Raw genomic sequence first — 11179 nt, forward strand, 5'->3', positions numbered from 1 at the left:
TTTTCTCATTTTGCAATATTTGGGGAGGGAAAATAAAAGGGATAAAAATTGCCAAGTGGAATGTGCTGAAGAATAAAATAAAGTGTGGTTTAGTGATGTAAATCTGAAATCATTCCACTGGCAAAACTGAACTTTTTTCAGGTTTACAGCATTGAAAATGTTACAGACTGATTACTTTTGCCAGTAATCCATGTAGCAGTTGGCAGTTCTATGCCTTTCTGTAACCATGACGTTCAATGCCCATTTCATCACTGCAGAAGTTCTGCACTGGCTTAACATTATGTCATTTCAGTATTTCTGGGGCCTTTCTGTAACCATGACGTTCAATGCCCGTTTCATCACTGCAGAAGTTCTGCACTGGATAGGGTAAACTTGGCTTAACATTATGTCATTTCAGTATTTCTGTCACCGCTTCCAATCCAAAAACAGCAAGATGTGAAGAGAGACTGCTGATGTTAAGACAGATTCATAAATGCATGCAGTTAGAGGGACTATGCAGTTAATGTTGTGTCTGTGTGACTAAGAACCATCCATTTCATGCTAAAGAGCTCTTTCGATAGAGAAATTAATTGCTTGCAATGATCAGGACACTAGAAAAAGATCATACCATGGAATATTTTTGTTTACCTGCCTACTGAAAATTGGCAGCAATGGTAGTTTCATTATCATCCATTAAATCCTTTATTAAATTTGTTATAAGAACATTATAGAAATATAACATGCTGCATGGCTGGAAGTAGCTCTCTTAACACATGGACCATAATGTCTCCATTGTAAATGGGACTGCAATCAGTTCTTAAAACTTGAGTAAAGGTCTTAAGGGAATTTTTTCTTTTCCTATGGACTCCACATCTCCCTTCCTGACCCTCCTAGGGGTGTACTGGTAACAGTAGGAGATATCTCACCATATGGACTTTCTAGGTAAACAGCAGAGTCACATCTTGACTTAGATATGAACACTTCTCATGCTCTATCCTAATGTTTATCTGGCTTATTATGTATGGTGTGGCCTTCACCTGCCTTCTGGTGAATTACCTGTGCTCATCTTCTATATGGTCAGGTGGCATTTCTCCACCCCGTCACTATGTGTAATCAGTGCAGATTTGCTTTAACGTATCAAGGTCTAGGAAATCCCAAAGATTACATCTAAGCTTGAACAGCATTGTCTTTTAGCTCACGGTTGTGCTCCTACCCTGGCAACATATTCAGCTCCCACCTTTATTGACAGGTAGGGAAATGCAAGCAGAATCTCCCCTCCTTTTTTTTTTTTTTTATTTGTGAACAGATGAAAGAGCAAAATGGAAAACAAAAAAAAACAAACAAAACCCCAAAAAATAAGAAGAAAAAGGTGGGTGCCTCAAAAGCTCTGAACTGAAATTAAGTAGAACAAGTCACATGCTTAAGTTAACTGCTTGCTGAAGTGTGTGTCCTGGTGGAGCATGGCCAATACTTGCAGCTTTATCAGTGTCATTTTTCTACAAACATATCAAAATTGGAGAAGTCAGAGTAGAAGATAGTAATAGGTTGCAAGTAGTTTGCCTTTGCAGAAATGTTACCCATAGTCTCTATGTCTTAATCTGACTTCTGAGTTAGGAGTAGACAGCAGAGTAATTCAGCAACAAATACACAATCGTTAGCTAAGATTCCTGCGTTGTGTGAAGAAATGCATATTGCCTACGTATAAACAAACAATGCAGATAGCACAGACAGCCTGACTGACAAGCAGATATTATGGACTTCTTACATGTTTTCTTAACTAAAGCTGCCAAGAGTGCCTGGCTGAGTACAGCTGATTGACTGCTCACTTGAAGCCCATTGAGTCTGGCAGGATTTCTGTTGACTGGCACTTCGCACTGCTTTTTCACCACCTGCTCTTCCTAACCAGGTGCTTTTACATCTTCCCAAGCAACTTTTCCTCCCTTAGTGCTTGGCCTTTTCAGTTTCTAAGGGATGTTTCAGCAGAAGGAATACCTGCTAGCACAGCGGTAAGCAGGCACAGGTACAGCCTGCTACTGTTCCATATGCAGCTTATATGTCATCTATCCTGTGTTCACTCCAGAGCCATATCCTTCTTTCCTTCCTCTCCTACACTGATGAATGTTTTCCCTCATTCCTTAAATAACTGCTGTGCAGAAACCTAGAAGTGATTTTGTTTCAGTATTAGGCAACACATTTTTAATAAGTAATCCTTTCAGGTGACAGGGAAGTCCCTGGAAGGTGTGGATAGAAGGAGAATCTGTACATCCAGGTCTTTATCAGGTCTGGAATTTTGCTGTCCTTAGACATCTAAAATAAAGTTTTTTCCAAGTATGGTTTTGGGAAATGATGAAAAAACACTCTACTGGAAGTGTTCGACTGAAATAAAGCAGAACAAAACATGTCAGATGACCTTCAGTGCATGTGGTGCTGGATGTATTGACCCTGCTAAAATATTTGATCTTTGTCATTTCCAGACTTGGCTTCCCACCCTATTGGTGTTACAGGAATTCGGAAATACCCTCTTCTGTTCAATGTTTCCATCCCTCACCATGAAGAAATCACCATGGCAGAGCTGAGGCTCTACACCTTGGTTGAACGGGATCAAATGCTCTATGATGGGCTTGACCGGAAAGTCACCATTTTTGAAGTGCTGGAAAACAACCATATGGGGGTAGAAGAGAGAAAGACAGTGGCACTGGCATCCAGGCAGATCTATGGCACGAGCAGTGAATGGGAGAGCTTCGAGGTCACTGAAGCCATCAGGCGTTGGCGAAGGGCAGGGCTGACCACACATCGGCTGGAAGTTCATATAGAGAGCAGGGAAGGGGAGGAGCAGAACGGAGAGGGAAAACTTGATATCGACATCAACTCTGAGGCTAAGCATGTGCCCCTGTTGATTGTGTTCTCTGATGACCAAAGCAATGACAAAAAAGAGGAGAAGCAAGAGCTGAACGAAATGATAGACCATGAGCAGCTCCTGGACTTGGAGAACTTGGAGGTTGGCAATTTCCATGGCCAGCCTGGTGAGGAGGCGCTGCTCCAGATGCGTTCCAACATCATTTACGACTCTACTGCCCGAATCCGAAGGAATGCAAAAGGCAACTACTGCAAAAAGACTCCACTCTACATAGATTTCAAGGAGATTGGCTGGGATTCCTGGATCATCGCCCCGGCAGGATACGAAGCTTATGAGTGTCATGGAGTGTGTGCCTACCCCTTAACAGAGCACGTCACACCGACGAAACATGCCATTGTCCAGACTTTGGTTCACCTGAAGAATCCCCAGAAAGCCTCCAAGGCCTGCTGTGTGCCCACCAAACTCGATCCCATCTCTATTCTCTACTTAGATGCAGGGGTGGTCACCTACAAGTTCAAATATGAAGGAATGGTGGTATCAGAGTGTGGCTGCAGATAGTAGGAGGGAACGCATGCACAGGGGAGCACACAGGGGAAGTATTTAATGATTCAGTCTGTAAATTTGTACATTTCGGATTTCCTATTTAATGAGGTTATTTAATGAGGCATGTACAGATAATTGTATGTTTCCTGTTACGGGGAATAGGCAAGTCGTACGACCATAGGGAATGTATATTTTGTTCCATTGCTTGCTTCTTGCTGTTCTTTGCTGTCCAAATTATGACCTAGTCTCTCTTCCTATCCGGGCATAGAGCAGATCACTGGATTGTTTGGGAGGGTTCTTTGTGCTGAAGGGGCACATTCAAATTCACAGAAATAAAGGCATATTTTTGTACTTTATAAAAGTTGATTGGCATCTATAGGGACTTCCAGAGCTATTAAAGATAGGTGAACTATGGGCAATACACACCTAGATTGTTTAGTTTTGTGTAATATCGTTACATGCTCAGATACACATATTTTTTTTAGTTTATCTCTGTAGAGCTTAAGTCCTGATAATTCTCAAGCTCATATTTGTAAACATTAATTAGGTATCCCCTCACTAAGGCACAATAAGGTGTTAAGACTTTTTTTTCCCTTTTTCTTAATCCTTTCTTCAATCTTTCCCTGTCTCAGGTAAAGGTAATTGTTAGGGATGATTTGGCACCTGGAGCAGAAGGGAATCATCCCCTTTCCCATCTTTCTTATTAAATAGGCCCAGGAGCAGTGCCAGGCTTGTGCAGTGCTCTGATGTTCAATGGCAAGAAATTCCCCCTGAGCACGTCTATTACAAAAGCACCCTGTGTAAAGCGGCGCTGGCTTTGTTGCGTTAGCCATGTGCTGTCTCTCAAGGGAGAGAGCAGCAGGTGGCAGAAATAAGTGCGGTAAATTTCCTGAATCCTTGAAATTGTACCAGTTTATACCAGCTAAGAAACTATTTCCCCTACCCAGTCCAGTAAGTTACATCCAGTACAGCTCTGTAATCCACTTCTAGTAGGAGTATTGCATTTAGTCTGCATAGAGCTAGACAGAAAAGGAAAGCCCTTCGTGCCAGCTAGACAGAGAGGATCTTTCCTTTATGTACATGCTGAAGTTGTCAATTTGTAAAGATATTGCCCCCCCCCACCCCAAACTATATATGATGGAGTCACATGCCATGTTTCTGCCACTCTTCTGCAACAAATCATGGTGATAAGAAGGTGTCAGAGCTGAGAAACAATAGACCTGTCACTTTATTTATACTAAGCTGCAAATTTGTCAGATTCTTGGGAAAGTGTAAGTGACGTTGACTCTTTTAGCCTCTACCAGAACCTACTGTACTGTCCCTGCATCTGTTTTACACTTTTAAGGGAAAGTTATCTTCCCTGGCAGTGATAAGGGTCTTTGAAAGAATCACTCTAACACTTTGTGGGAATGAACACTAAAGACTTTATCATGCACCAACTAAAACCAGCTTCACCTGTTTTCACACATATTCTTCTGGGCTTCCCATAATTTATTGACCTATTTATTGACTGCTTGCCTTTGTAATATAATGTAGAATACAGAATGTTTTATTTTTGTGCTTGTGTGTAATCCCACTTGGATAAAACCTTGTACCAATCTTGTTTTACATGGAATCTTTCTGTTGAGTTGTGCTGCACGGAGGTTGGGGTTGCCCATTTTTTTTCTTCCCTAGATATTTGTAGATACCATATATCATGGTTATCTCCCCTGCTTACAGAACTCTTCATTTTGCAGTGATTTAAATAGCATTCCAGAGCACGTATGGTCTTGTCAAAAGTATAACTACTCTTGCAGGGGTATCATTGCTTTAAGTGGTCAGCCGTGTCGTTTATTGTCCAGTTCTGCAGTCTCCACTCATGTTGTGTGTTTCTAGAGAGTGGGCTGTGCCATGGGGCTATATTGCTTTCCAGATCCCACCCTGCAAGTGACTGACACCGCTCACAGACCTTTCCCCTGCGCTACACTGCAATCGGAGTCTGCGGTTAATGGCACGTTAAAAGAATTCGTGAGAGGTGTGATATTTTCCTCTGCTGACATGAACTGCAGCAGCCAACGGTTGAAGTGTGACTGCACATATCCTTTCAAAACCATCCACAATTCTTATGAAGCCATTTGCCAAGACAAACCATTCACCTTGTTAGGAGTGATAATCCAGCATTAGGGAGATAATCCGACATTTGCTTTTATCATCTCTTTCTGCAACTCCTCCCGTGGCGGTGATCTGACCAGCCTGCTTTTTGCACCACTGTCCTTTACTGAACAGTACCAACAGTTCTGAACAGCATGTAGGAGGATCTGTGCCTTAAAAATAATATGTAATCACTTATAATCACTATAAATTTTCAAGTGACCACATAGCAAAGCAGAGTGGCTGCCTTTGTACTCTCTTATTGCCAGAGATTTGTTGTAGTAGAGCAGATAGTACACAGTGTATTACAGTACAATACAAATGTGGGCAGGTATGTAATTTTATCAGTTAATAAACCTGCATGTGTGAATTTTTACAAGATCCATAAAAATATCAATGATAACCTTTTAGAATTAGGGGCTAGCCAGTCTTTTGATATTAGTAACTTTTCTTTATAAACAAATGAGGACTGTACAGGTGATTGAAGAGGGTTTCAGCCAAAGTTTACAGTGAAAAACCATAAAACATGAAATGTTATCTTGTTGTGCTATTCTGGGAGAAAACTGAACATCTCTTGAATCCTTCAGCTGCACCGGTGCTGTTCATAACCTGAGATTAGAACTATTGAGAATGGTATTTCATTTATTAATGTGTGTCTTTTAGGACTGTATGCCTGCTTTACAAGCAAACCTTGCATCACTTTTACCTTACCTTTGAATATAATTATGCAAAGACATTTGCTGGGTGTTTGTGCAGTTAGATGGCAGAGATCAGGCAAAATGGCATTAAAAAAAAAAATGTGAGCAGTTATTTTATAAGGAGCTTTCCTTAAGTAGCAAATTAAGGTTGTTTCTGCAAACTCAGAAGTGCTTGGCTTTAAATACACCTCACAAATAATATGGTGAGTGCATGACAAAAGCCAGTGCTACTGAGCTGTAAGTGCTGGTAATGTCAGCAGCAAGTCCCTGAAAAAATATTCCACTGCATGTTTTCATTTTCTTTGTTTCATTAATCCTTCCTTCCTTCCTTCTTTCCATCCATCCATCCATCCATCCATCCATCCATCCATCCATCCATACACATTAGTACTGTGATGACTTCTGTTTCTAAAAAAATTTCTTTTTCACATTAAATAGTAGTGTGTAAATAGCTTTCATTTCTGATGTATTTTATATCAACATGCTAGCACACGCTTGATTTAAACCTTAAAAGTGCAAACCAATTTTAGAAAGGTTTGGAAAAATATGGCTTCAGTATGGAAGTATCTGTCTTTCTATCCACCCATCCGTCCATCTCTGAATTACTGCATGCAACTAAGGGAGGCAGCAAGCCTGTCTCAATGAAATTATCAATAGCAGTTGGATTTTTGCTTTCATCTGTTTCTAACTGAATATGTATAAGAAAGCATAAGCAGATGGGAAGCCCCTTTTTTTTGCTTGACGCTGTATGAAATGCCAGGCAGTGCTCGCAGTCTAAATAGACAGGACAGGCAAAGGGGTGGGAGCAGAAACAAATGGTGCAAAGAGAGGAAGAACCTGGATAACATATCAGTGAGGGAGTTGAGGGAAGAGCTTTGGTCTTAGATCGCTGCTTTTAAATCAACACACATAATGCCTCCAGGAGAGCATGAACTTCAAGACATCTTACTCATTTCTTGGCCTTTGAAGAAATCATGACAGCTGTGTCTCCTGTGCAAACCCTCAGCACCAATGCCAGATTTCATGAAGCACTTGGAAGTCTGAGGTTCCTTTAAATGATCCATATCTCTTAACTCTCTGCACATGGACTAAAATTCCTCAAACAAGTTTCTCCCCAAAGTTTTCTTGCATTATCCCTTTCTTGGGTGTGATCCCTGGAGTCCAGGCTCACTCTGTGGTGCCCTGTCTAGCTGATTGCAGATACACATTCCTGGTTTTTTGAGCTTTAAAACTTGACAGCTCAGCATCGCTTTTTCTGGCACTGCTGCCCCAGCCCTGCCAGCCCCTTTGCTCTGGGCAGACTGGCTGTTTGGGATGGTCTGTGGAGCCTGGGCAGGAGGGGCCGAGCCCCACGCTGCTCTGGCAGGAAAGCCGGGCACCCCTCTCCCTAGCAGTGCCTGTTTGCTGGATGACAGCAGCCTGGGGTTGGCTCATACCACTCCCATCTGGAGGTCCCCAAATGTCAGTCTTTTGGGGTTAAAAAAAAAAAAAAGATAATTCCTGAATATTGTGGACACATAGCTCTTTCCAAAGCCAGTGAGCCCTGCCAGGTGAGCAGCAACTCTGGAGCTAAAGGCATGATCAGCCTCCCCAAAACTGAGGTCACTTAGGAAAAATCATCTCCCAGAGCAACCATTATCCAAAGCAGTAGCCAAAACCTACACCCATCTTCTTCTCCCAAGCTCCAACTACTGCACTTCCCTTCTTACAGTGCTCAGAGAGCAAAGCAAACCAGAACCTTTAGCAGTCTAGAAATATCAAAGGATCCTGTGGTTTTTAACAGTCACAGCCAGTTGGGTGCCCAGCTTACCTACAGCACAATGGGAGAGGTTCAGTTAAGTATTTTCTGTGAAACATACTGAGCCAAACCCCAGCAAAATCTTTAGAATTTTTAAGGAAAAGAAAAAAAAAAAGCAAGATTTCCTGGCACTTGAACATCTGCTTCAAGCATTTGAAAAACTACAGACTACAGCCCAGTGTTAATTTAAACTTCCTTATAACCCAGTTCAACATTTAGAGTGCAAACACTGTTAATAGGATGGGAACCGGGGTGGTGGTGGTTTGCTTACTATATTGGGAAACAAAGCCAGAACAAAACTAGCTTGAGATAGAGTTTTTGTTTATACTGCTGACCCATCTGTCTTCATTAATGCATTATTTACAGGAAAAGTTTAAAAATTAGCTTCTGCTCCTTCTTCAATTGCAACAGCAACAAATAAACGCTGAACAGTTCATTTGCCCTCAACTAAAAATGGAAATTCTTATCAGCACCACTTGAAAGAAGAGGTTTATTATATGGAGTGTATTATTGTTGAATATTAGTGCTGGGACGAGGCATTTTGGCCCAAGCTGTGTATTTCTAGCACAGGCAATGTTGGGAGTGATGAGCAGTCAGGGAGGTGCCTATTGTCACAGAAACCAGCTGGAAAATGTGACCCGTGTCTTACTCTAAACTCCTGCTCTGAAGTCTAAGGGAGAAATAATGTGGTTTTTCTCCCATACTGACCCACACAGGGTAACAGGGTGTGATTTCCCTGGGTGTGAAAAGGGACACATTTGAGGTTAAGCTGTGACATGGCATAGAAATCACCCAAGCTGTCTCTGCCACTGACACCAGATAAGGGGAGGCAGTGTGGGGCAATGCCCCTTTCTCTTACATGCAGGTAAAGGGACAACACATACGTACTTGAATTTCTTGAGTTTAGATGCCTAAAAGAGAACAGATGAAAGCCACCCCAAACGTGTCTACCCCAAACATCCTCTAGAGAAAATGAGGCAGGTTTCTGACAACCAGCTTAGCTGGCCAGGTCTGGTCACACATTTAGTTGGCACAGCTGTAACCCAAAAAAGACCTGAGTTTATGGCCTAGCACCCCTGGACATTTCCTGATGAAAACAGACTGTCAAACCTACTGCTGTGCAAATGAACTTCTTTAAAATCATCTTCTTAGTAAGAAGAAAAAGCTAAGTTTTGTACTATGAGCCCACTGAAATAGAAATATCCATTGAAAAACCAAAACCACACTCTCTATAAAGCCAGTAATTTCAAAAGAGCAGTCAGGTTTATCAGAGAACATCTCATTTGCACATCCCACCACAGGGGTGGGTTTTCAAACGACCTCAGAACCCTGGGCACATTTTGGGAACAAATCTGGCTGCTAGGCATCTTGTCTCACTCTCCTTCACCCCTTCGTCCCTGACTTGCTCTCCTTCATCCCTCTGTCACTCTCCACCCGTTTTCACTCAGGCAAGATACACTTTTAGTCAGGACACATCTCTGCTCTCTGGGGAGCAGGACTGGAGGCACGTAGTGTGTCTGCCCCTTTCACAGAGGAGCAGCTCGCTGGGGAAATGCAAGGCTGTTGAAAGCAGTAGAAGGAGCAGCCATTAGAATTACTGTTTCTTTTCCCAGATAAAAGTGGAGGGAAAAGTCCACCTTTTGATACCCTTGTCAAGAAGATGAATAGTGGAAGGCGATCCAGCTCTCCCTGCTGAGGTCTCAGTAACTGAGCAATTTGCAGGAGCAAATCTCCTGCAGCAACTGAGCACATTTGCTTTCAGATGCGTGCTAGTAAATGTTACTGCCTCTCAAGTCACTGCAGATGTCAATAAGAGCAGAATTTGAGCTGGCACTTAGCTGTGAGAATGTCTGCTTCCAACCTCATCTCACCACACAGCATTGCTGGCAAAACTCATTAGGATATGGCTGCATTATTCCAGCAAACTGAGTTACTTTTTAGAGTGGATAATGCCAGAAAATACAGTAGAGTGTTGCTGACGTGTACTGCAATAAATCCAGCTCAGGGCAAAAGAGCTTACGTTGGAAACAGGAAGTTTGCTTACTTGTTTTGCACTGTTGGATACATGCCCGATGTGATTCTGTTCACAATGCAAATTGATCAACCTCCTAATGAACATTTCAAGGGCTTAGCGGGACCTTTGATTGCAATTTTTATGTAAATAAAGGAAATATGAGGGATAACAGCAATCAACATGGCTGCAATAAAGGAAATGATATGAGAGGAATGGATTTCCGTGACATAGATCAATGCTTCCTGAAAAGAGGGTGGGTTTTTTTCCTAGCTCCAAATATTATATTTTCTGTGGTGGCCCAAGATATGGCCAACAACAACAACACGTTGTATTTCATTTTAAAGGGGCAGCTGTGGTACCTTTAATTCAATATTAGCATAACTACATTTTGCTGAAGCCACTGCCTGTCATATCTGCAGTGACTTTAGGATGACGGGATGCTCATTGCAGCACTAGAGCTCCCCAAACGATGTCCTTCAGCTCCGTGTGGCTGAGGCTATCCAGGATATGAGCTTCAGATGGTGTTGAAAAGATATGTGTCGAGTTAAGTGAGAAGGTTTAAATACAGGGTGGTCTCTGAAATCAAGTACAGTAGCTAACTAGCAACAGCAGCTAAACAACAGTCCAACCTTCCATAGCTCTCAGGTTTATGTTGGCTTTGCTGTAGCAACTCCTTATCTGTCCGAGATTAGAGCATTTTAGATCAGTTGTTATGAGATTTGGTGGAATCCATTTCCTGAGCTGTCACCGCTGGCTAATCAGGCAAAGTTGAAATGCAAAGCTTTGCGAGAGTGGGAAAGCAAAACCCAATATCCTACAATACTGAATGTGCTCGATTTGCTTTCATATTACCAGATTTTAGATGTCAGTTCCAAGATTCTGATACAGAGAAGCCTACAGCCTGAGACATAAGCCAGCTGACCTGTAAGCAGAGCAAATATCTTACTGAAGGAAAAATAAGCCCTTTTCTACAAGTGCTGGTAGCTAGCAGTTATTGCTTACTGTGCTTGCTCTTCATCAGATCTGCACTAGGAAATCCCAGCCTGAATTCCTGCATGGGTTGAAATGAGAGTGGGGATCCATGGGAACCTGAGACCCACACAGTTAGGAGACTAACAGGATGATCCAAGCTTTGAAACAGTTTAAGTGATTAGATTTTG

The 11179-nt window shown here is 42.1% G+C and overlaps 1 protein-coding gene across 1 annotated transcript in view; it reads left to right on the forward strand.

The window, feature by feature from the left end:
• The window catches only part of BMP10 (bone morphogenetic protein 10), a 5208-nt gene extending 1644 nt beyond the window's left edge, over positions 1 to 3564 (forward strand). Inside the window, exon 2 of the mRNA XM_010163980.1 lies at positions 2454 to 3564. Within this exon, the coding sequence (XP_010162282.1) occupies positions 2454 to 3394 (941 nt within the window). The 3' untranslated portion in view covers positions 3395 to 3564. The remainder of the gene's footprint in view (positions 1 to 2453) is intronic.
• The last annotated feature ends 7615 nt before the right edge of the window (positions 3565 to 11179 follow it).

This window comes from Antrostomus carolinensis, unplaced genomic scaffold (genome assembly GCF_000700745.2).
Source record: "Antrostomus carolinensis isolate BGI_N321 unplaced genomic scaffold, ASM70074v2 scaffold9343, whole genome shotgun sequence".
Taxonomy (NCBI): Eukaryota; Metazoa; Chordata; class Aves; order Caprimulgiformes; family Caprimulgidae; genus Antrostomus; species Antrostomus carolinensis.